The 27,144-nt window shown below is 43.1% G+C and overlaps 1 protein-coding gene across 1 annotated transcript in view; it reads right to left on the reverse strand.

The window, feature by feature from the left end:
* The window catches only part of MYO3B (myosin IIIB), a 386,918-nt gene that overhangs the window by 33,474 nt on the left and 326,300 nt on the right, over positions 1-27,144 (reverse strand). Inside the window, exons 28-30 of the mRNA XM_040441512.1 lie at positions 24,087-24,167; positions 10,030-10,144; positions 4,122-4,559 (exon numbers count right to left, since the gene is read on the reverse strand). Coding sequence (XP_040297446.1) covers positions 4,122-4,559; positions 10,030-10,144; positions 24,087-24,167 — 634 coding nt within the window. The remainder of the gene's footprint in view (positions 1-4,121; positions 4,560-10,029; positions 10,145-24,086; positions 24,168-27,144) is intronic.

Here is a 27,144-nt window from a genome sequence, read left to right on the forward strand (position 1 = left end):
ATGTTCATCCAAAAAGTAGGTTAGAATCCTGGCAGCTCCAACATGGAGTCTCAACCAGAACAAACCCAAAGGGGGGAGAATGGAATGGTAAGTTCCATTCTCTCTAAGGATAACGCTGCCACCTGCTGGTGAACCAGGCACATTACATGTAATAAACAGTTACATAACAAGATTATGAATGCACATTGTGTAGGACCTGGAAAGACATACATAAGATTACATTATATTAGCCCATTAGAGATAGTAGCTGGGTGCAGTAGTGGTAACACCACTCTGAGTTGTTACATACCCCCTTACTTAAAACCAAGCCACCCTCGGCTTGTGCTTAGGGTATGCTGTATGGGTGCCCAAGGAAAGTTAGAGTGCTTCTTTAGACTATATACTATTACTGACTGATATAGCAACGGCTACCACTAGGTCTCTGCCCGTATGAGTAGGGTGTCTATTTACTGTTTCCCTCTCGGTATAAACCAGAGAACCAAAGAGTTTGCACCAAGCGATCATTCCTGACTTTCTTTTGTGTGTACTGGATGCTAGTACCAAAGAAAGCACAGGGGTGTCTTCACTCTGTAATCCCACCACTATGCAATGAAAGCCTGCAAATAGCCTTTATCCTGTATTCCCTTTCCAAACAAGGCCTAATCATGCTTTATGCTTTGTCACCTTGATGTCTGAACTGGTAGCTTTTCACACATTTTTCCGAAGACAGTGCACAGTACCTTAAGGCACTTAGGAACATATATATTTTTTTTATCATCGGGGTTACCCTTTAAAAATGTTGAGATTGCTTGTGACTCTACCACTTGGTCCTCCCTGTGTAGCAACAGCACATGAAGCCAAAGAGACAGGACATACTGGCTCCTTCCCCTCCCAAGTCTGTGGAGAAAAAAAGGTTAAGGGCATATGTAAATCAGGCAATGTAATAACTAGGCTTTCTAAACTAACACAAGGCAAAGTGGGACCATTAATACTTTTGAGTCCTCAGAGGCAGTCCATATGAGCAATGGAGTAAGGATACTAAATATCTGACTAGCAGCATAAAGTCCATTTAAGGTGCAAACGAGGTCACATTGTAGTACCCATAAAAGAGTCCATACAATAGGCAAAATACTTAAACGTTGCAAAAACTTTAAAACATTGGTGTAAAAATGTCACAGTAGAGGTCACAAAGAGCTCAGGTAAATGTTTGAGTCCATTCTTTGGGTACTGGCTTGTAATGTTGCAAAAATGGAACACATAGTGCAAAAATAAAAATCAACTGTAATTCACATGAGGTAGGAAGCCAACGTGTGCCACCTAGACATAGTTATTGGCTGATGGTTGGAGTCTTTAAAGTCCAGGCACAACAAGGGTGGATGAAAAAGGCCAAAATATAACCACAAAACAGAGGGCAACATTTCTCACTAGTCAAAATGTGTCCATGGCTTGGCTCCTATAGTCTCTGCAGCTGAATATTCACTCTAAGAATTCCCGATAACGGGCAGATGGCTTCACCTTGTTGGTCCGTTGGGATCTACTCAAGGACAGTTCAGAGTCTCCGGGGGCTGAGGTAGAGTCTAGGACTTGTGAAGGAGAATCAGCCATCAAACTTGGTTCTGTAGACGCAGTGGTCTCAGCAACTGGCATCGGGACTCAGATTAGAGGCTGAAAGAACCACTGAAGGAGGTCAAGCATGGAAGGCAACTCTGTTGGAGTCTCACTTTCTAAAGACAATGGCAGTTCGGGTGACTTATCCACTTCTCTTGGCTGCTCCTGAACAGGTTCATGCAGGCATTTCTTGAGCCAGTTGCACTGTACTCACTGAGTACCTTTATCTTCTCTCTGGATCTCATAAACCTCCGATGAGGGGACAGCCACTATTGTATATGGCTCGCGGTCCCAGTGACTAAACAGCTTGCTCACTGGGTGATTGTTTCTGAGCCAGACCTTGTCTCCTGGTTGTAAGGGCTCAGAATGCGCATGTAGATAAAAGTCCTGTTTTTGTTTTTGCTGGGCCTTCTCTATTTTGGAATCCACTATTTCTCTGGCATCCTCTTGGCGCCTCTGATGCTTTTTGACCCACTTAGATTGGGGAAGGAGTGGTTAAGAGTCCGATACAGGGACATAAAGGGCAAGGTCTGCAGGTAAGCGGCCCTGTCTTCCAAACATGAGGTAGTATGTACCCGGTGGAGCAATGAGTTGTGTTATTGTACAGGTACACTAATTCAGGAAGAAGCAAAGGCCACTTGGCCCTCTTGTGGGGTGGCACAGCCTTGAGCACAGTCCATTCCCCTGAGGGTAATATGCGGTGGTCCTCAGTTTTTTGCAGTTGTACAGGGCACAAAGTTCATAGAACAACTGAGACTCGAATGCGGATCCTTGATCAGTGAGTATCTTGTCAGAACACCAATACGGCAGAATGAAGCTCTTCCACATAGCAACTGCTGTAGTTTTATCAGTTAAGTCCTTTACAGGTAAAGTTACGATGAACTTGGTGTAGTGGTCTATGATTGTCATAGCATAGGTGTATCTGGATCTGCTGGGTTCTAGCTTCACGTGGTCGATAGCTACGATTTCCAGAGGACTCCTACTGAATATTGGATGATATCAGTTCTCATGCCAATCCAGTAAAAACACCGCCTGATGGTGGCTTCCATTTGGAACACCTCCGCCAAGTGCTGTAAATGCTCTTCGTAGGTCTTGGAGTAGACTATCACATCATCCAAGTACAGCAATACAGTTTCAAAGTTTTTGTGTCCAAGACATCTCTCCATGAGTCTCTGAAATGTCCCAGGGGCATTGCACAGCCCGAATGGCATGTAGTTGAATTCGAACAGATCCATTGGGGTGGTGAAAGCTGTTTTCTCTTTATCTTCCGGTGCCATGGGGACTTGCCAATAGCCACTGGTTAGATCTAGGGTTGAGTAATAAGCAGCAGATCCCAGGGCTGCTAGAGACTACTCAATTTGTGGCAGGGGGTACGCATCCTTGTGCGTAATGTTGATCTTGCAATAATGCACACAGAAACGGATGGTTCCATTCTTCTTTTTTACCAGGACCAGAGCGGCAGCCAGGGGCTGTGACTATCCTAGATGACATTAGCGGTATTCATATGCTGAAACAGCTTCTTCACCTGCTGGTATAGGGCTGGAGGCACTGGTCTATATCTCTCTTTGATAGGAGGATGAGTGCCGGTTGGAATAGTTTGCTTTATTAGGCTAGTTTGACCATAGTCCAGGGGGTGTTTGGTGAAGACTTGGTGGTGTTCCTTGGCTAAGTCCAACACACCTTTGATCTGTTTGGCAGAGATTGTGGCATCTCCAATATGTAGTTCGGCCCACCAGGGCTGCTCAGGCGGGTCTTTGGCTGCATCCGCTGTTTGGAGCGATTGTTGGGCCGCATCAGTAGGGGGTGTGACACAGTGAAAGCAATGGTCTGTAAAAACAGGTATTTTCCTCCCAGCGTGTGCTGCTGGGTCAATTTGCAGCCAGGTGGGGTCAAATACCGGACTGAATTTTAATTGCCACTCTGTGTTTTTGGCAGCACCTGGCTGTCCTTAAATAGGCAGCTGGGCTCAGCAGCAGGATATCTGTATTGGGATCTGAGGCTTGGTGCCAGGTTGGAGGGCTGAGGCCAATGGGCCGAGGAAACAGGCCCCCTAAAGCCTGCCGTGGACTGTTGGAGGCAGAACTGACATCAAGGTGACTTGTTTTATATGAACTTTCCAATTTGTATGAAGTAACACCAAGATGTACTTTCCATTGTGTGTGAAGTAAACACCAAGACTGCAAAGTAAAGCATTGTTTTGTGCATTTGCCTCAAGTGTGAATAAAACACAGAAGTTTTGCGTTAAGAACTTGTCTTTTGCCTCTGTACTGCGTCCGTTTACCCTATCTACCAGAGTGAAACCCCCCAGGGGATACAGAATATCCTGCTGATGGACGTGATTTAGATACGCCACTGGATAGTACTTTTTTAATTCTACAGCTTCACCACTTAGATTAACCAAGAAAATGAGTACATTTCCATGTGACACAGTGACCAAGCTCCTAGCAGCTAGTACAAGGGGATGATCTTGTAGATGCAGGGGTTCCATGAGGGCCGGGTAATCCTGACCTCAGACACCGATGCAAGCCTTGCACCATATCAGGGTCTCTGCTCCAGGCTGAAGTCTAATAGGCTGAGCATCCTTGATGCGAACACGACAGATTTCACTCTGTCGGTTGCGTAATTTTCGTTGGGCAGCTACCACCTGGATGGTCTGGTTTATGACGCGTTGAGTTACACGGAGTGCGGTCAGTAGGGTTTTCTTCAAGGCCTCCAGCACTTCAGTGTAACAGTTGCCGAGTACATTCATCCCCAGGACCACAGTGCAATTGTCATCTTCCAGGACCTGGATCACGACTACTCCTTGGTGTGGGAGTTTGGTATCTTCAATCTCTAAGGTAGGTTCCCAATAGCCTAATATAGGCACTGGTTTGCTATTGGTAGCTATGATGTGGAGCCAGTATTTCTGGGGGGTTGAGTCATCTGGGCTCCGTTCCGGCATGTTTTGAATGTGAATTGAAGGATGGTAGTCACTTGAGATCCAGTATCAATCAAAGCAGAAAACATTACTCCGTTGATGCTAACTTCAACCACGAGGCGGGCGCCCACATACCTAGGCATAAAGGCTGGATCTTTGGGACCTAGTATTCTTCCTCCCGAGGGGCGGTCCTTGACCTTAGGGGATACCCGTTTAACTGCCAGCAGTTCTTTTCAGTATGTCCATGCTTCTGACAATGCAGGCATATGTGTTTCCTGGTGTCTCGATACCTGGGGTTTGGCAACCTACCGGTCTGATCGGTCAGCGCTGATCTTCTTGTGGACCAGGTGTAGGAAGGTATTTTGGTGCAAAAGTCCCTTTCTCAGCCTTGGGCTGCTGTTCCAGTTGCTCTAGCTGCTTCCTTATCCTCTCCATATTCTCAGCTAGGAGGGAGACTTGAGCAGTCAGGGCTGCGATGGCATCTGAGAAGGGAGCCTGAGCCCCATGCTCAGCTATCTGGCCGCGGGACAGCAGGCCGTAGCACGGGCCATGCCTTCTTGTTTTTGGGAGGTTCAGATTGGTGACTCTCCCCCAGGATGCCGATAGCAAGCTCCTTAAAATCCAAGAAAGGGGTATCTGGGTGCTGAGCTGACAGCATCTTCAGCTGACATTTGAGGGATTCGTTGAGGACACCTTCAATAAACTGCTCTCTGAGGGTTTGATCTTGTCACTGAGCTTCATGGGGATCTATGTGGATAACAGTCCTCAGGGCTTCTTGCAGGGACAGGGCAAAGTCTCTCAAAATCTCCTTTGACTGATGTCGCTTGCCAAAGAAGCGCATCTTAAGCTCAGAGGCAGTCCTAGTTTCAAAGGTGGTATTGAGTGGGTCGAGTATCTGCTCAGCTGTTTTTCGCTCTGGCCGAAGCCAGGACTTGACCTCTGGAGTGCAGCTCCCTGTAACTGGTCAATCAGGATTTCCACTCTCTGGTCCTGAGATACTAAATATAGCTTAAACGTAGCCAACATTTTATCATAGAATTCCCTGAGTGAATGAGGTTCTCCTGAATAACGTGGGAGCAAAGGCGCCCCAAACTAGTATGGCATAGTAAGAGGCATGATGCATGTGGCTGCTGATGATGGATCACTGTGGTCCAAGTAGGTGCTATCTTCGCTGTCAGACATGACTTTTGATACCCTGTACCAGACTAGAGGTGTCAGTGTAAGCTAAAATGCCATTTAAGTGCACGCTGCTATGGGTAACAGCAGCAGAATTGGTGTGTGGCTCCTTTAAGAGTCACTGCAACTGCTGAATTTTGGGGAGTATGATGCTCTGGCAGGCAGATTATAGTCCCTAACAGTCTCTAGCAAGGTTATTTTCCCCAGCAGTACTCACTCAGACCTCTGGACATTGCTTCTCAGGATCCAGGGAAGAAGGAACTGTATTTTCCCTTTTCCAAAATGGCCACACTTCTACTTCCTGTTAGGGGTACAGTTCGTTTCTCTGTCCTCCTGGGAACTTGTACTGAGCACTTTAGTTCATTCTGCTGTAAGAATGGTTCCTCTGTGGAGGCAGGCTGTTTGGTTCCCTCCCCTCTGCTGGGTGGATGTCTTCCTCTCAACACAGGATGCCCAAATCCAAAATGGCAGATTAACCCCTGTTTTGCCACAGTGCTGCAACTGATGCACTCTCCAGCAGTAAGTAGATGCTATAAAGTCTCTTGTAGGGGTTTTTACAGATAGAGGGGGTCTTCCAGATGCAAAAGTAGACCCTGTTTCGTGACGCCAAAATTGCAACGGGCGGCCTCCCCCCAGGGCCCTTTATATCGGGTCCCAGGTTTGGTAGGAATGCCGAGTGGTGTAGTGCGGCCTAAATGTCTCTTTATGTGTGTAACAGTGCTCCTCCCTGGATACGGCTGGACCCCAGGCTTTGGCTTCGAAGCAATAAATAGGGGGAATAATTGAGGGATTTGAAGAAATAACTTGAGTCCAGACCTTGAGATGAAGTTCAATGGTGGCTTTACTTGAATACACGTTTTTTCCAAACAGTTTCAGGCTTTGTCTTGGTTCCAGCAGGCTTTAGCATTAAACTGGCAGGCAAACTCAACTCTGCTATATATTTCTCTCACTCTGCTGTACTGACAAGCTAACTTGGTGTCTTTGTTTCCTCTTTATGCTGCACTTTACTCTTGTAGTCGGGCTTATGTTCAGCCAAAATGTAGGTTAGAATCCTGGCAGCTCCAACATGGAGTCTCAACCAGAACAAACCAGAACTGCCCCACCTCCTTCTGGTAGCAAGCAGGACTGGCCCACTTCTGACCAAAGGATGGAATGGTAATTTCGAATTCGATTCTCTCTAAGGATAGCTCTGCCATTTTACCTGCTGGTGAACCAGGCACATTACATGTAATAAACAGTTACATAACAAGATTATGAATGCACATTGTGAAGGACCTGGAAAGACACACATAAGATGACATTATATTAGCCCATTAGAGATAGTAGAAGGGTCACACAACCCCATAGTCTGCTTTAATACAAAATTCAGCAGATAGGACAAGTTATATAGTGGGAAAACAATTATTTCATGTGTGCAGCAGGAATTAAAGTATTTTTTGCTTTTTAAGGTGCACTTTTTCCCCCCAAAAGTGGGGGGGAAATGGCAGTGCGTCTTATAAAGTGAATACTAGTGAGTACTTCCATTATGGAGGTGCTCACTAGTATGCTGGAGTCGCTGGGAGCCGTGAGTGATGCGTTTCAAGCGGTGAGTGATTGGCTTCACTCCCTGGTCTTCTCCAGGCACTGCTCTGCACTGTCCTGACTGTGTACAGTGTTAGGATGCAGCACATGCACAATGAGACCACTGGACCCACAGAGTAGCGGTAAGTAAGTTAGTTTATTTATTTTTAGTTCTGATGGGGGTCTGACATGCAGGTCTAAAGGGGCTTTGATATGAAGTCTGATATCGGGGTTTAACATGGAGATATTATGGGGTCTGATCTGAGGATCTGATATGGGGGTCTGATTTGAGGTCTTGATCTGAGGATTTTATTTGGAGTTCTGATCTGAAGATCTGATATGAGAGTCTAATTGGAGGTTCTAATATGGGGGTCTCATCTGAGTTCTGATGAATTTTCCTCCTCTAAAACCTAGGTGCGTCTTATCATCAAGTGTGTCTTATAAATCAAAAAATACAGTAGAGGAGAAGTGAAGCTTTGGTTTTAGATCATATATTAGAGTTTTATATAAGAGTTAAACAGTATACTGTAATCCACCAGATAACGAGCATTCCAAATGTAACGTTATATTAGCAAATTGCTATTCATGCAATTCCCCAATATATAATTTTACATGGCTCCAAACAAGACAAACAAATATCCATCTCCTATTTACTTTATTTTCTCTTTCAAAAAGTTTAACACATTACTTTGACTAGATGTCGCTGACAGCACTTGCTCTTTTATTTAGATTGGAAATTGTTCTGCTGTCAAATACTTCAAATAGTAAAATTGGCAGTGTACTGCTGATCAGTGGTCATAGACATGATATAGCTGACGGCTGAACGCCCATTTCTATCTGTGCAGGAGATCTGGACAGGAAATATTGGCGTAAGAAGAGAGGTGGCACAAATGAAAAAACATGGAGAATGCCAGCTGAACTGAACTCCAGGAGAATATTTGTTGTAAAATAGGCTGGATTTTCTGTGCATACGCTCAGAAGTTATTTCCGATATTTAAAACAGAAAGAACTGGGCACTCTCAGATACTAGAACCAACAATTAATTTATTAAAACCAATGAATAAACATCACCTATACCTGCCCCATGCATGTAGTAAATTCATAAAACCACAATAAGCAATTGGAAGGTAAAATCATAAATAAAAGGCCATAGCTGCTACTATGCGCCAGCAATATTGTATCTGGCAGCAAAATAGAGAGCGCAATTTGGAGTCCCAGCAAATAGATAAAGTGCACCTAGTGCGTAATTGCCTGTCTTGTCTTGGTATGATCACCAATAGAAACAATGTCTCTTTCTCCAATGAATAAATTAATAAATCTTACTCCAATACATAGTCCTTTTAAGTGCAGTCATTCAAATAACCGCTCATTCCAATATGGGCTTATTAATAGATACACTCACTCCAAACAGAAGCACATTGGAATACTTGTGCTTATCACTTCTCCACCGTAGATACCATAAACAGCGGCGTCCCGCTATGGTGAAGTGTCAGCGGCGTCCCGCTGAAGCACAGTTCACTGCGTGCTTTCACAGTGCTTTTTCTCTTGCCGACATATATTTGGAATGTTCTTACCATATATTGATGTCTGTGCCCAAATGCCGCCCTAGACGCTGGTCATATAGTGAAAAGGACCGGTGTCTTGCGAGCTGTTCCCGTCTAAACTCCCACGCCAGTGGCTTGTATGCACGTGGACCTTAGATCTTGCTTACGGTCTTTATTGCAACTTCGATCATGCCAACTCTCGCGCGGCAGACGATACTTAGGCACTTCAACGCAAACTTTTGGCTCCATCCAGACTGAGGAAGGGGTCACTTATTGCCCCGAAACGCGTCTGGTTAAATCCCCCAAAGGACCACCTTCAAGTTGTGATGGAGCCAAAAGTTTGCGTTGAAGTGCCTATCTAAGTATCGTCTGCCGCGCGAGAGTTGGCATGAACGAAGTTGCAATAAAGACCGTAAGCAAGATCTAAGGTCCACGTGAATACAAGCCACTGGCGTGGGAGTTCAGACGGACACAACTCGCAAGACACCGGTCCTTTTCACTATATGACCAGCGTCTAGGGTGGCATTTGGGCACAGACATCAATATATGGTAAGAACATTCCAAATATATGTCGGCAAGAGAAAAAGCACTGTGAAAGCACGCAGTGAACTGTGCTTCAGCGGGACGCCGCTGACACTTCACCATAGCGGGACGCCGCTGTTTATGGTATCTACGGTGGAGAAGTGATAAGCACGGGTATACCAACGTGCTTCTGTTTGGAGTGAGTGTATCTATTAATAAGCCCATATTGGAATGAGCGGTTATTTGAATGACTGCACTTAAAAGAACTATGTATTGGAGTAAGATTTATTAATTTATTCATTGGAGAAAGAGACATTGTTTCTATTGGTGATCATACCAAGACAAGACAGGCAATTCCGCACTAGGTGCACTTTATCTATTTGCTGGGACTCCAAATTGCGCTCTCTATTTTGCTGCCAGATACAATATTGCTGGCGCATAGTATCAGCTATGGCCTTTTATTTATGATTTTACCTTCCAATTGCTCATTGTGGTTTTATGAATTTACTCCATGCATGGGGCAGGTATAGGTGATGTTTATTCATTGGTTTTAATAAATGAATTGTTGGTTCTAGTATCTGAGAGTGCCAAGTTCTTTCTGTTTTTAATTGGAATCTTTTTGAGTAGACAGGGTGAGCCTACTCTACTGTGAGCACCTCGCATGGTCATTTGTTGCTCCAGTGCGCCACATTACTATTATTCCTATTTCCGATATTTACTTACCATTTTCCACTGCTGTAAATGGCAGCTGTCCCTTCTGGAGATTTATCTTTGAGTGGAACCGGTTTGCTGCTTTTTATGACGATATAATTCTTTCTGGCTACATACCCCTTAAAAGCTATAAAGAGACAGACAAGTAAATACTGACAAAAATTAAAATAGGGATGTTAAACGAGGATTTAAATTAGAATTCTTAACATTTCTTATTTTGGAAATAGACTAATCTTTCTAGCCAATATGTGATCATTTTGTAAAAATATACAGAAGCCATTTCCATAGGCTACTTTCACACAGTCAGTATTTTTCCTCAGTATTTGTAAACCAGAACCAGGAATGGGTCCAGAACATTAAAGATGTACAGGTCTTCCCATTACACTTTTCATCTGCTCCTGATTTTGGCTTACAAATACTGACTGATGCAAAATACTGACCTAATGCCGACCAGGTGAAAGTGGTCAGAGGCCCTGATTTATCAACAGGGGATAATGTGAAGTTTGTCTCCACTTTCGTCTATTTGTTTAAAGGTAATGAGCTAAAATTCTGAAAGTGACGCACAGCTCTTGTTGAATTTAGCACAGACACGGGAATTTATCACATTCAGACTTATTTTCACCTGTCTCAGCTACGGAAGGTCAGGACTGGAGTGCTTTCCCAGTGTTAAATAAGGCCACAAACCAAGGTACTCCACAGGAACGGCCACAAAACTGCTGGATTTCTGAAACTGACATAGCAGGTGCAAAAATATCTTTCGCCTGTAGCAGATAATTTGTCTTACAAGTAAAACAACAAAAAAGTTGCAATTTACTCCAAAATAAAGACAAAACCAGTTTGATAAATAAGCGCCTCAGTCTTGATTTGGACTGCCGGAGTGACAGACAGGCTCTTCATCTATTATCAAGAGGTGAGAGACACGGAGGAGCTCCAGCATCCAAGATTTCAACATATTAAAGGGAACCTGTCATCAACTTTGTGCTGCCCATACTAAAGGCAGAATAAAGTAGAGACAAGTGAGTTGTTAAGTAAGTGGTTGCTGTGAACCAACATCACAATCATTGCAGACTGGGCCTGGAAAAGAGTCACGGCCACCTGAGAAGAGTCCTGGTTATTCATGAATTCCTGCTCTCCCGCCCACCTGCTGATGGCTGACAGTCTTCTACCTAGTTTTCTCCCTTTCTCTCTAGGAGAGAACTGACAATCATCAGCAGATGGGGGAGAGAGCAGGAGATTATGAATAACCAGGACTCTTCTCAGGTAGATTTGACTATTTTCAAGGCCTGGGCTCTAATGATTATGATGCTGGTTCTCGGCAACCACTTACAGTTGCAAGAAAAAGTATGTGAAACCTTTGGAATGATATGGATTTCTGCACAAATTGGTCATAAAATGTGATCTGATCTTCATCTAAATCATAACAATAGATAATCACAGTCTGCTTAAGCTAATAACACACAAAGAATTAAATGTTACCATGTTTTATTGAACACACCATGTAAACATTCACAGTGCAGGTGGAAACAGTATGTGAACCCTTGGATTTAATAGCTGGTTGAACCTCCTTTGGCAGCAATAACTTCAACCAAACGTTTCCTGTAGTTGCAGATCAGATGTGCACAACGGTCAGGAGTAATTCTTCACCATTCCTCTTTACAGAACTGTTTCCGTTCAGCAATATTCTTGGGATGTCTGGTGTGAATCGCTTTCTTGAGGTCATGCCACAGCATCTCAATCGGGTTGAGGTCAGGACTCTGACTGGGCCACTCCAGAAGGCGTATTTTCTTCTGTTTTAGGCTACTTTCACACTTGCGGCAGAGAGATCCGGCAAGCAGTTCCGTCGCCGGAACTGCCTGCCGGATCAGGCAAAATGTATGCTAACTGATGGCATTAGGACTGATCAGGATCCTGATCAGTCTTAAAAATGCCTGATCAGTCGAAAAAATGCATTGAAATGCCGGATCCGTCTTTCCGGTGTCATCCGGCAAAAACGGATCCGGCATTTATTTTTTCACCTTTTTTTCAGTCTGCGCATGCGCACACCGGAAGGACGGGTCCGGCATTCAGGTATTCTGAATGCCGGATCCGGCACTAATACATTCCTATGGGAAAAAATGCCGGATCCGGCATTCAGGCAAGTCTTCAGTCTTTTTAGCCGGAGATAAAACCGTAGCATGCTACGGTTTTCTCTTTTGCCTGATCAGTCAAAACGACTGAACTGAAGACATCCTGATGCAAACTGAACGGATTACTCTCCATTCAGAATGCATGGGGATATACCTGATCAGTTCTTTTCCGGTATAGAGCCCCTGTGACGGAACTCTATGCCGGAAAAGAACAACGCAAGTGTGAAAGTAGCCTAAGCCATTCTGTTGTTGATTTACTTCTATGCTTTGGGTCGTTGTCCTGTTGCAACACCCATCTTCTGTTGAGCTTCAGCTGGTGGACAGATGGCCTTAAGTTCTCCTGCAAAATGTCTTCATAAACTTTGGAATTCATTTTTCCTTTGATGATAGCAATCCGTCCAGGCCCTGACGCAGCAAAGGAGCCCCAAACCATGATGCCCCCACCACCACACTTCACAGTTGGGATGAGGTTTTGATGTTGGTGTGCTGTGCCTCTTTTTCTCCACACATAGTGATGTGTGTTTCTTCCAAACAACTCAACTTTGGTTTCATCTGTCCACAGAATATTTTGCCAGTACTGCTGTGGAACATCCAGGTGCTCTTGTGCAAACTGTTAACGTGCAGCAATGTTTTCTTTGGACAGCAGTGGCTTCCTCTGTGGTATCCTCCCATGAAATTCATTCTTCTTTAGTGTTTTACATATCGTAGATTCGCTAACAGGGATGGTAGCATATGCCAGAGACTTTTGTAAGTCTTTAGCTGACACTCTAGGATTCTTCTTCACCTCATTGAGCAGTCTGCGCTGTGCTCTTGCAGTCATCTTTACAAGATGGCCACTCCTAGGGAGAGTAGCAGCAGTGCTGAACTTTCTCCATTTATAGACAATTTGTCTTACCATGGACTGATAAACAGCAAGGCTTTTGGAGATACTTTTATAACCCTTTCCAGCTTTATGCAAGTCAACAATTCTTAATCGTAGGTCTTCTGAGAGCTCTTTTGTGCGAGGCATCATTCACATCAGGCAATTCTTCTTGTGAAAAGCAAACCCAGAACTGGTGTGTGTTTTTTATAGGGCAGCTGTAACCAACACCTCCAATCTCATCTCTTTGATTGGACCCCAGTTGGCTGACACTTCACTCCAATTAGCTCTTAGAGATGTCATTAGCCAAGGGTTCACATACTTTTTCCACCTGCACTGTGAATGTTTACATGGTGTGTTCAATAAAAACATGGTAACATTTAATTCTTTGTGTGTTATTAGTTTAAGCAGACTGTGATTGTCTATTGTTGTGACTAAGATGAAGATCAGATAACATTTTATGACCAATTTGTGCAGAAATCCATATAATTCCAAAGGGTTCACATACTTTTTCTTGCAACTGTACTTTTAGCTCATGAGTGACACACCGCGGAAATCTGCATTTCTGTCACTACTTTATGCTGCCCTCAGTGAGGTCAGCATAAAGTTGATGAAAGGTTCCCTTTAAGTTTATTTCTGAGCAATAAGGGCATATTAAGGCCACCTGCACACAATGAGCGCTATTGTTGTCATTTAAATGAACAGAGCTTAGCCCTGCCCAGTCCAGTTGATACTAGTCGTGACGTCATTTGGCCTGCCGTAAACAGTGAGAAGTCTGCGGCGCTCCTGGAGCGCCGCTGCCTTCTCAAACAGCTGATCGTGGGGGTCCCGGGTGTCGGACCCCAGCCTATCAGAAGCTGATGATCTATCCAGAGGATAGATCATCAGTTTAAACAAAGTGTAGAGCCCCTTTAAGGGCATATACCTAGGGGCCTCCACCAACTTAGTAACCAAGGTTGCTTTGGAGCTTAACATTTTGTATTTTCACCCCTGGTAGTCATTATTTATATGGAAAAGGGCTCATGCACACAGCCATTGCTGTTTTTGCGGATCCACAAGGATACCAGCCTTGTGTGTTCCGCATTTTGAGGAACAGAACGTCCTGCCCTCTATAGAACAGTCCTATCCTTGTTCCTAAAACAGACAAGTATAGGACATGTTCTATTTTTTTGTGTGGCCGCGGAATATACATACAGATGCGGACAGCACACAGGTGAACACATTGAAGTGAATGGGTCCTCATCCGACCTGCACAAAATGCGAATTGGATGCGGAAAATATGTTGGTGTGCATGAGTCCTTATACTCACTTCTGGAACTTCAACACCTCATAAGGTAGGTTCACACTGAGATTTTAGGAGGAGGTTTTGAGGCATGCTTTTCAGCCAAAACCAGAAGAGGATTCCAGCGGGATCATATATATAAATAAAGGAACAACTTATACTTCTCCTTCCTGCTGGATCCACCTCTGCTTCAAAAATTCCTCCAAAAAAACTCTGTGTGAACCTTCCCTTAGGGCTGTTTCAGACGAGTGTGTCCAGTGCTGAAATCACGCTCCGTGTGTGAGTCTGATTTTCCATTATGGACACTGCTCTTTTAGCAGATGTCCACAGCATTATACTGCATCTACTGAATTATACTTACAGCATTATGTCAGCATAATTCTGTAGAAGTAAGATCATGCAGAGACACATAGCATTATAAATCAGTATAATGCCATGCGCTCCTGCAAAAAGAGCAGTGTCCATAACAGAGAATCACACTCACACACAGAGTCTGAAACAGGCCTTAGGGTATGGCCACACGGTCAGGTATCCTGATAAAGTTTTGGAAGCTGAAACCAGGAGCGAATAAAAAAAATGGGCATCCTTTATACTTTATCTACTTTTATGATCTACTCCTGAATTTAGCGTCTAAAACTGCATCAGGAAACCTGACCGTGTGGCCATACCGTTAGGAAAACAGGAATCCTCTGATGGCCATAATTGCATGTTTGTGGCTCTTTCCTTCGAAACCTATGGGATTATTTGGCTCAGTTGTTCCTGTAACTCCCATAGATTACAGTGGAGATGGCCACAGCTCTGCAATGGGAGATCAAGCCACTCCCACTTAAAGGGGTTGTCCAGGATTAGAAACACATAGCTGGTTTCTTCCACAAACCGCACCACTCCTGTCCACAGCTTGTGTGTGGTATTGCAGTTTAGTCCAATTAACTTCTACAGAGTTCAGTTGCAATACCAGATATCGCTCGAGGGCAGGTGTGACACTGTTTATGGAAGAAGGCAGATGTGTATTTCTAATTCTGGACAATCCCTCTAAGCTTTTCCCCCCACTGTGTTCAGAAGCACCGATGCCTGCTTTGTATGCCAGATTAAAACAAAAGTTGTGGTTTTTGAGGCTTGCTGAAAATCATTACGGGGAGTTTGCGTTCAGTTGTACCCCCCATTTTTTTCTAGGTTACTATTCCTTTAATTGTAGCTGACAACAGGTTTAGCAATGGGGAAAAAGGACAGTATTTCCAAAAATAAAGATCATAAAGAACAATAATTTCCTCTCCAGTTATGGAGGACAAGCTGCTTTTGGCTGTTTTATGCCGTATAAATTGCACATTTAGCTCACTCAGTGTGAAATTAACAGGTTACATTCATCGAGTCGCAGAAATGATCGGTTAGATATGAGAATGATTTATGGCGGGCGCCCGTCATATGCAGAATTTAGTTATTATTAAATGAAGAAATCAGTCAAATAGCCATTATTGCAGCATCCGGTATATCATCTCGGGCTGGCTCAGGACTCTGAGGAGGATTATTCTCTGAATAGCCTCGCATACAGTATAGGAAGCTCAATACTGTGTACAGACTGAAGGCTGGGGATGATAAACCTAATCTCCGTGCCTTGAAATTAATTATAATGCTGTGCTCAGAACCAGAAGTGCGGAGCTTTAACAGATACACAATGAAATGGTTCCATATATTGTTGTAGAGGATCTTACTATAAGGCCTCATGAACACGACCGTTGTTTTATTCCGTGTCCGTTGTGCCGTTTTTCGTGATTTTCTGCGGACCCATTGACTTTCAATGGGTCCGTTGAAATTTCGGCTAATGCACCGTTTGTCATCCGTCAAAAAAATATAGCCAGTCCTATTATTTTCGCGGAAAACGGTTCGCGAACCCATTCAAGTCAATGGGACTGCTAAAAAACACGGAGGCACACAAGATTGTCATCCGCGTCCATGGCAAACCTGTCTTAGATTTTTTTTTACTTTCTTTCATGTCTGGTGATCCTCCAAAATTAAAAGGAAGACACACGGAAACAAAAACGGAAACGGACCACGGAACAACGGAACCCCATTTTGCAGAACGGAACACAACAGCGGTCGTGTGCATGAGGCCTAAGGAGCAGGAGGTTCCGATCTTATTGATGGTCGTAGTAGGAAATTAGAATCAGAGGGAGGAAGAGAGAAATGAAGTGCTCCGAGATCACTCTGTATAGTACTATACAATGTGAACTAGAGGGGAGAATTGTCATCTACCCGAGCCATGGATTTGGCATTAAAGTCACCCTCGCCAGTTCAAGAAAGGGTGGCAGAGTGCGGGCGGGGACATCATCCACGACATATTTATTATTATTTATGCCAGAAACTGGCATAAATAATGACTGGAATCTATACAATCTACAAGCTACAGTAGATTTCAGTCTGGTGCCCTAGCAGGCACGTAAGGCCTGTTACACACTGCCCTTAGGCCTTCTTCACACGAACTATACGGATTGGCTCCGGATGCGTTCAGGGTGCGTTCAGTAAAACTTGCACAATTTTGCAAGCAAGTACAGTCAGTTTTGTCTGCCATTGCATTCAGTTGCTCAGTTTTTTCCGCGTGGGTGCAATCCGTTTTGATGTGTTTTTCACGCGCGTGAAAAAAAACCTGAAGGTTTACAAACAACCATCAGTGAAAAACGCATCCCATCCGGATGCGATGCGTTTTTTACTGAAGCCCCATTCACTTCTATGGGGCTAGGGCTGCGTGAAAAACACAGAATATAGAAGATGCTGTGATTTTCATGCAACGCAGAACTGATGCGGGAAAAAACGCTCGTTTACACAGACACATTGAAATTAATGGATCAGGATTCAGTGCGGATTCTATGTGTTCACTTCAACCATTCCACGTGCGCGGGAAAACTCGCTCGTGTGAAAAGGGGACTAAGGCAGGTTGTTCTGGCAGAGAACAGCTTGCAGGAGCTATCTGGATCCGGCATTGCCGGATGTCACCGGAATGCCCACTGTCCCCATTTACTATAATGTGTGCAGCGTTTTTTGTCCGGACAAATGCTGGAATATTTGCCGGGTAGCGTCCAGATCTCCACCGGACCCCTTTATAGTCAATGGGGCCAGGGGGCAGGAGTGTAAATAAACAGACCTAATTTATGATGAGGTCTGCGTCTCGTCATAAATTAAGTGCCTACTCTGGCAGTGCAAAGCCCATTAAGATAAGAGTAACACATGCCCACCAGGGCCTGTGAGTATCATTTTTAGAAAGGCAGGGCAGGTGACAACTACAGTTCTAAAACATATATTTTTCAGCAAATTTTGTCATAAATGGTTACGGTTTAGCCTAGCTGTCGGCATCTTCCTTTCACTTGAAATTTTCGCCGTCATCTGATAACCTTTATCTCTGAACTCCTAACAGCTCATAAACACTTATTTAAGCCACATTCTTATTAGTAAGATTAGAATTGAGCTATAATGTGAAATAAGCTTCATATGCCGTCAGCTGAGTTGCTTGACACGAGACGGAATAAACACAGAGCCTGGTATCAGAAGATACCCTGTACAGAGGAAGGGGCTGATTATTTTTTTTTTTTATAAAGACCCATTGAAAAAATGATTTTTAGCTCAAAAGAGTACAATGCAACAATAAATAATGCTGTAAATCCTTTTATTGGCCATTCACACCCTGAGGGCTCATGCACACGAACGGCTCCGACCATTTTTGCACTGCATCACAAATGCGAGCCCATTCACTTGAGTGGGTCTGCAATCCGCAAATGTTCTATTTTTTTGCAGTGCGAACGGATCATGGACCCATTCAAGTTGAATGGGTCGGGATCCATCTGTGGCAGATGTGCCCGTGAATTAGGGACCGCAAATTGCGGCCCCCAATGCATGGAACGGCAAGGCAACGGCCATGTGCATGAGCCCTAACAGAAAGTAAAAATTCTGGTGGTATCTTCACAGAATCTTTATTTGCTTTACCTTCACTCTAAAGACATGAGGCCGAGTACCTTGCAGCCGTGTGTGCACGACTTGATTATCATTATCGAACATATTGTATATTCGGAGTTCATTGTTAATGGCCATGCGGTAACGTGCAAAACTGCGCTGCTTTGTGAGCCGCTGCGGGTTCAAATGAAGCCAATGAGGGTCGCACTGTTTTATCGGTCTGTATGTTGCATCCACAATACTGCATGGCCATTAACAATACAGACCGGCTAAACAGCACGGTCCTAATTAGTTTAATTGTAGCCTGCTGTGGCTTGTACGGCTGGGCAGCGCTGGGGTCCAAGGTTCGAATCTGACCAAGGACAACATCTGCATGGAGTTTGTATGTTCTCCCCGTGTTTGCGTGGGTTTCCTCCGGCTTCTCCGGTTTCCTCCCACACTCCAAAGACATACTGATCGGGAATTTAGAATGTGAGCTCCACTGTCAGCGCTATATAACTGAACAAAATAAATAAATCAGCCAGTACATACTAGAAGCAAGGTAATGTCCTGATAGAGTGCCTAAAGGTTTCCCTAACAACTCGACTGGTTCCATTTGATCGTTTCCGATTTGTACCATGAACTTTATTGTTACAAGGACTTTCATTAGCTGTATGGTATAAAACTAAATCGCAACTATCGCAAAATAAGGGACAGTTACAACTTCCTAAAGAAGTCCATGGTGGTCCATACCGCAATAAATAAAAAAATAAGACTTGATGGCATGTGCACTGATTTGACATACGGTTTCGGCAATCTACTTCCCTGCTCCATCAGCAGGTGTGTAGGTGGGCCTTCTCTATGGAAATGCTATTACGCCCCAGCAGCATCCACTGTCAACTCCCATTTGATTAAATTCCGTCTGGCAGCGCCATACATCAGACATCACTATTTGTATGTATATTTCCATACCCATCGGGAATGTAACTTCAACTAGATTCTTTTTTTTTTTTTCAAGCCTTTCTTGTCTCCTGCACTTGATCAATGGGTTGTGCAGTACATAAGCCTACTGAGATCTCTCGACCACCAGCTCATGTATTTGAAAGGCGCCTGTTTATTTTTAAAATGCAAATTCTCTTACCCCCAAAGACTGTGCCTAAAAAAAAAAAAAAAAGAACAATCTCTTAAGTTAAGAGATTTCCATCAGGGGGCTGCTTTCCTGCTTCATACCAGACTAAGATCAATCGCTGTCAAAACCACTTAGATAATATTGCACAACCAGGCTGAGACTCTCTTAAATGAAATAAGATCAGGGCAAACTTTTTTTTCTTTTTTTTCTTTCAAAGTTTAGTAAAATGATAAAATCACTGTAAAAAATAAAAATAAAACGAGCTTTGAAATGCTGACTTCTAGTTGGACCACCGCTTGGAGAATTGCCACAGATAACAATTGAGATTGCCCCCCCAACACTAACCTCCCCGCCTCAGCAGCAGATTCCGGTGGAGAGGAGGCCCATCAAGGTTAATACCCCTACTTTGATCTCTCTCAAGGCGTACTAGCAAGAATTAATTTACATTTCGGATGAAAAAAAAAAATATGAAAAAAAGTTGACAGCATGAAAAGGCATCTTGTTCCCGGTACGTGAATGTGCTGCAATAGATTGGGAATTCTAAAAAGGAAGTTCTAAGGAAGCTAACAGGATAAGCCCCCACTGCTGATTTTACTGGGAAAGAGATGAAAGGGAAACAAATTTCAATATGAGCGGGACTGCAGAAACATGCAAGCCAAATGTTTTCTACATTCTGAGAATGGTCCTGGATGTGCATGGTGTTCAGCCAGTCCAACTGAGAGCAAAAATAGAAATAAATAAAACGGAAACTTTTAATGTAAAATGTAAAATTTCACTTTTTGGATTTTTTTTTTACAATCTTCAAGCTATGGGACATATTTAAAACACTGGGAGTAAGGTGTGTTATTTAATGGAAAATGTCTCATATATTTCAATTTTGTTTCATTAGTAGGCTAGGAACTCGTTTTGGGCTAAAAAATCATTTTTTATTTGTTTGTGATTAAAAACGTTCAACACTTTTTCTTCTGCAGCTTTTGCTTTTAGTGCATTTGCAGACTAGCTTGCTCTCTGTTACACACCAGGGGGGGGATATACTAAGACCAATGTTACAAATGCTACTCTTAGTATAAAGTCCATCAGTGCAAAATGCGCCAAATTTCTTAAGAGATACAGACCTCTTAATAAATTTGCTGTATTTTCAGGCAGTTCGTGCTCCAGATTATCAAATCTATGCCAGCTATTAGCTGGCAAAGGTTTGATCTATTATTGATGCCAGTTTGTGGCGTAAACCACAGTAAATCTGGTTGGCCGTGGGAGGCCACGCCCCGTTAAGCCCTGCCCACTTTTCTCACCACTTTAAAAACGTAATGAGACAAGTCAAAAGTCGCAAATTATTGCAAAATTATATCATGGGCCATCATTTGCGGCTTTTTTATGCCACGATAGTGGTGTAAACATTTTTAGGAAATGTCCCTCACTGAGGCTATAAGGAAGCTGATCTCATGGCTGGATCTATAGCCCTTATCTGTACTTTCATACCAGCTCATAAACACTCATGATAGCTAAAGTTTTATCAGTTTGATAAGAATATGGCTTAAAAGAGTGTTTATGAGCTGTCAGGAGTTAAGAGATAAGGGCTGCATATCCAGCCGACAGAGCAGTTCCCCGATGGATTCCGTATAAAAAGTTGCGTTACAATTTTAGATTATTCTTTGTAAATCAGTACATCAACATTTTCCAGATCTTTGTCTCCTGTCAATGAATGGAAACATTTATTTCTACAGCCATGCAACCTATAGTGTTCTAAAATCTACAATTGCTACAATTGTATCAACTATAGCCAATCCTCTGCTCGCCAAAAAGCCTGAACTGTAGGTTGTAGACTTTTCCCTACAGTGATACATTGTAACAAACCATCCAAATAGAAGAGGAGAGAGATATGCTGGCAATTTATTTTGGTTCCCTAAGTGTCCTCCTTGTACATGACCTGATTCTGTGCCACAAAAAATACCATTGAGGATAAAAAAAAAAGTTGATCAGCACTTGTTTAAAAGGCCTTTTACCCAGGTCAATGGAAAGTGTCTGGGGGATCATCTTTACTACAACTGTTCACCCCCCCCATACTTTTACATTACGTCGGCAGCACATTCCCTGTTTACATAGGAAGATGTGCTTATTAGATTATAAAATTACAGCACTGGCCTGAACAAGCACCAAACGATGATATACAAGATGATCGGTGCTCGTTTAAAGGGCCTTTTCACACGGTGCAATGTTAAGTGAATGAGGAATGAATAATAATCATCATTACGATCATTCTTCCCCCTTTAAAGGATATATGTCAGCAGTTTTATACCTATGAAACTTACTGACCTGTTGCATCTATGCTTGGCAGCTGAAGGCATCTGTGTTGGTCCCATGTTCATATGTGCCCGCATTGCTGAGAAAAATAATATTTTAATATATGCAAATGAGCCTCTAGGAGCAACGGGGGCGTTACCATTACACCTAGAGACTCTGCTCTCTCTTTGACAGTACCAGGTGTGATGATGTTTACACTGAAAGGGGAGAGAGTGTGGCAGCTGCAGAGAGAGCAGAGCCTCTAGGTGTAATGGTAACGCCCCGGTTGCTCCTAGAGGCTCTTTTGCATATATTAAAACATAATTTTTCTCAGCAATGCGGGCACATATGAACATGGGACCAACACAGATGCCTTCAGCTGCCAAGCGCTCATGTAACAGGTCAGACAGAGTCATAGGTACAAATCTGCTGACAGATGCCCTTTAATTTTTTACATTTCCTTTTCACACAGGACGATGTGCTGATGACATATGACGGTTTGGTGCCACAGGATAGACGTGATGACCTGGCAAACATGCACTTGCTCATTTGTCAGGTTGGTGGCACATTTACATAGGCCAATGCAACGAGCATTCATTTTAAGGCTGGTTCGTGATAATTGGCCCAGTCTTCTGAAGGTGTAAGAGCTACGTCTTCACTAGAGGTTATTCATGTATGTTCAGCCCTAGGATTATGTATGCATCTATCCCCGCATGATGCACTTGCTTTACATGAATATTCCTCCACAAACATTTCAGTGCCTCTTAAGATACCGTCATTTACAGCACTTTGCTTTGGGCTAAACTGTAGCGCTGTTTCCGATATACATAAATCCATTTCCTTAACAAGAAAGACTCATGGAAACATTCTGGTTCTCAGGCAATAAATGATATGGAAATGAAGCCTTCTCCTCAGTGACTCATACACTGCGTTACGTATTCCTGAGAACGTTCCCGCTGCTAGAGGAAACCATGCATGCAGATTTTACAGCGCTGTACGCTTGAGGAGATGAACCATGTATGTCTGACAATTCAAGCCATTGTGATAATGTCAAACCTCCCTGTGTAAAGCAATGCATTTTGTGAATTATTCCAAGGACAGCATTCTTGATGCACCAACATCCGTACGTTCATATTCATTGCTGATGAATGGCCCACATGGTCAGATTGTAGGTCCTCTACAAATCTTGACATTGCACATACTGTATGTGCTGATAAAACTTAACAAGAGGGTTAAATTGCATCCATTAAAAGTGGTATTTTATCACAATACAAAAGCTCTCCCATGGCCTGCAAATGGTTAAAAAAATAAAAGAGTTTGTACTCACCGTTCTGACTGTGCAGGGGTCCCCGATGAACTCCACTTCCTGCTGCTGTTCGACGAGGCAGTAAAGGCTGCAGCAATGACCATCCTCAGCTAATGACTGGCTAAGTGGCATTTCAAGAAGTGGAGTGAGCGGGGACCCGGGCTCCATCGGAATGGCAGCGGCACGGAATCAGCAGGGTCAATCGCCTTAAATTTTTTTATATACTTGGAGGCCATGGGAGAGCTTTAGTTTAGTGCTGGAATACCCATTCAAAAAGTCTCTAAATTGGAGATCTAAAATAAAAAGCTATTGAGTACCAAGAAGGGCCATATGGCATGTTTTCTGCAGTTCTGAATACTTTGAAGCAAGAATCGGTAACACAGTTCTTAAGATGATCCTGAATGACGTTTCGAGGGATGTTGACACATCTAGTTGGCTCTTGAAGATGATAAGATGATATAACATCTTATAAGTGCCCTTAATTTAAAGTAAACTCAGCCATTCCCTCAAATATGCACAGATATTTGTACGAAAGTCCTTTTGAACAGCTCACTCTCAGACAGCAGCACTGTGCTGTCTGAGCGTGAGCTGCAGGGAGAAATTCACCGTCCCTTCCACCCCTGCAGCTGACAGAAGTTGATTTTTACCTTCATTTTTTCAATCCCCGTCGGCTGCGGAGTGGGAGGGGGCATGGCCTAACCGGGTCAGGGGCATAACTTAACAGGACCTGGGGGCGGGGGTTTTTAAGTCTGTCTACCTGCCCCCTTAACTGTGACCTCCATAGCACTCCGCTCCCTTAACAGTGTCATCCACAATGCCCTTCCCCTTTAAAGCTGACCTACAGCAGTGAAGAAAAATGGCTGGGTTGTTATGGAAACCTGGTCTAAAACTGTGTGTATGTGGAGACTAAGGGCCTGCGAGCTTCTATTGGCTGATAAAGGTCATGTGACCGGGCTTCTATTGGCCAATGCATTTTTTGGGAATATTTCAGGAACGGTACGTGCTAGAGAGCTGAGAAACGGTCCAAATTTCATGATTGTAAATGAGACAGTGCGGATTCTTTTAGCGGACATACACACATAGAACTTTATATATTAGATATGTGTGGACATAACTTCTATTATGACAATAAACTACAGATTAACCCGTTTGATGTTGTCTACAATTACCTGCTTGAATAACAACTGCAGCTTCATTTCTTCTGGTTCTTAGTTCTTGGAATTTCTTTCGACTATCATATCCTCTCCATGCTGGAATAAAAAAAAAATGCATATAATGTCTTTGCATATTGATGGCATCACCACTACTAAAGCAGACATGTCAGGAGAGATGACTGGTCTTTTAAGTGCTTGATTATCAGCCAGAACATAGAGGAAGAATGTATTAAGATTGGCGTTTCATATGTGTGCTGGAGTAAGTGCAAATTTATTAAGGGAACTAAGCCTCTTACGGGACATCTGTCAGCAGATTTGTACCTATGACACTGGCTGACCTGTTACATGTGCGCTTGGCTGCTGAAGACATCTGTGTTGGTCCCAGGTTCATATGTACATCGGGTAGGCCAGGTAATCGGGTAGGCCGATTGTCTCCGGCATAGGGTCCGATACTTCAAATTTGTCCCAGTATTTGGATCGAATATTGCAGCCCTATGTTGGGGACACTCCATCACATTTGAAGGATACTACAAAGATAATGTGTTGGAAAAAATGGTTTGTCAACCTCATTGGATTCTGGCGAATTTGGATATATTAGTTCACTATATACATGCATTGGCCACAAACAGGGAATAGATGCCATATCTAAAATTTTGGTCCAAGCAGGAAAATTAAAACAGGAGTAGATTGAATTTATATTAGAAAGGATTCATTTTGTCCTTTATCACAATTATTTTTATTTTGATTCCAATTATTATTTGCAGATACCAGGTACAGCCATGGGCACCAGGTTCGCCCCCAGCTATGCCAATTTGTTTATGACAGCATGGGAGCAAGATTTTATCAATCTCAAGCTGGGGACGAGCCTGGTGCTCTGGCGAAGGTATATAGATGACATCTTGATTATATGGAGCGATTCACATCGAGCATTAATAGAATTCCTAAATGGGATTAATAATAATCAATTAAATTTGAAGTTCACCCCTAACATCAATTCTAGGATAGCAGAATTTCTAGATTTAAAAATAGAAATGCAAGACAAATCATTTGTTTGTGCTACATACCAAAAGGAAGTAGCTAAGAACAATTTCATTGTTCCAAAAAGCCAATTCCAACGTTTAAATAGGAACTGTACTCAAACACAGCAATTTGAGAAAGAAGCTGAAACACTAAAAACCCAGTTTTTGGAAAAATTATATCCATTAGAATTACTTGATAAATCATTGGACTCGACAGAAAAATGATTTTTGAACCAAAACGAATGTAAAAAATAACTAATTGTGACAGACTCTTGTAAGATAATATTGCCATTTAACACTAAGCATAAAAAAGTGACTAAAATCATTCAAAAACACTGGCATCTTCTAAAAGAAGATAAAATATTGATAAAGTATAATTCCTACTCAGCCCCCAATAGTGTACAGTCGAGCGCCTAATCTGGGCTTACAAATAGCACCGACCTTCAAATATAATAATAAGCGCCCAACCATGGTAAATTGGTTAAACCTAAAGGGTTTCTACCGGTGTGGTTTGTGTCAAAATTGCAAACAGACAAATTTTCAAAGAAAAACAATAACAATACAATCAACAAAAAAACAGTTTAACCCCTTCCCGACCAGCGCTGTAATAGCATAGCGCAGCGGGATGTGACTTGCCGCCCAGCACCGTATTATTATGGCGGGCTGATCGTGCGGGTGCTGGAACTGCACCCGCCCGATCAGCGGCAGGGGTCCGGCATTGACTGGTAGCCAGACCCCTGCTGTATGCGCCGCCATCAGTTAAAACACTGATGCCAGTGCATTAACCTTTGATGTGCCGCGGTCCGCGCTGACTGCAGCACGTGCGATGTATGGGGAGGGAGCAGCCATCGGATCCCCGCGCTGCTGTGATGGGGACCCGATGGCAGGGAATTACTTAGGCATCGTGGCTGCCTTCCATGCCAACCTGTGAGATCCAGCCCCCTAGATCTCACAGGCAAGCAGGCTGTAAGTGTATTACAGTGTGTAATACACTTACAGCCAATGCATCACAATACAGAAGAATGTTAATGCATTGTAAAGGGGATCAGACCCACAAAAGCTGAAGTCCCAGAGTGCACCTGGGGCGTAAAAACCCAAGGGCAGAATATAGAATATTTGACACAGTCCTGACCTCAGTATCTGAGGAAAGGGATTTAGGAGTAATTATTTCAGAAGACTTAAAGGTGGGAAGACAATGTAATAGAGCAGCACGAAATGCCAGCAGAATGCTTGGATGTATAGGGAGAGGTATAAGCAGTAGAAAGAGTGAAGTGCTTATGCCGCTGTACAGAACACTGGTGAGACCTCACTTGGAGTATTGTGCGCAGTACTGGAGGCCATATCTCCAGAAGGATATAGATACTCTAGAGAGAGTTCAGAGAAGAGCTACTAAACTAGTACATGGATTGCAGGATAAAACTTACCAGGAAAGGTTAAAGGACCTTAATATGTATAGCTTGGAAGAAAGAAGAGACAGAGGGGATATGATAGAAACTTTTAAATACATAAAGGGAATCAACTCGGTAAAGGAGGAGAGCATATTTAAAAGAAGAAAAACTACCACAAGAGGACACAGTTTTAAATTAGAGGGGCAAAGGTTTAAAAGTAATATAAGGAAGTATTACTTTACTGAGAGAGTAGTGGATGCATGGAATAGCCTTCCTGCAGAAGTGGTAGCTGCAAATACAGTGAAGGGGTTTAAGCATGCATGGGATAGGCATAAGGCTATCCTTCATATAAGATAGGGCCAGGGACTATTCATAGGATTCAGATATATTGGGCAGACTAGATGGGCCAAATGGTTCTTATCTGCCGACACATTCTATGTTTCTATGAGACAAAAAAAAAGTGAGAAAAAAAAGCTAGAAAAAAAAAATCTAAAGTAAAAAAAAAAAAAGTGTCCTTCTCCCAAAATAAAGTACTTAAAAATAAATAAATAAACACCAAGCGACCAAAAAAGGTGTATGCCCCCCAAAATAGTACCACTCTAACCGTCACCTCATCCCGCAAAAAATTAGCCCCTACCTAAGACAATCGCCCAAAAAATAAAAAAA

The sequence above is a fragment of the Bufo bufo genome, chromosome 7 (assembly GCF_905171765.1).
Source record: "Bufo bufo chromosome 7, aBufBuf1.1, whole genome shotgun sequence".
In the NCBI taxonomy this organism is placed as follows: domain Eukaryota; kingdom Metazoa; phylum Chordata; class Amphibia; order Anura; family Bufonidae; genus Bufo; species Bufo bufo.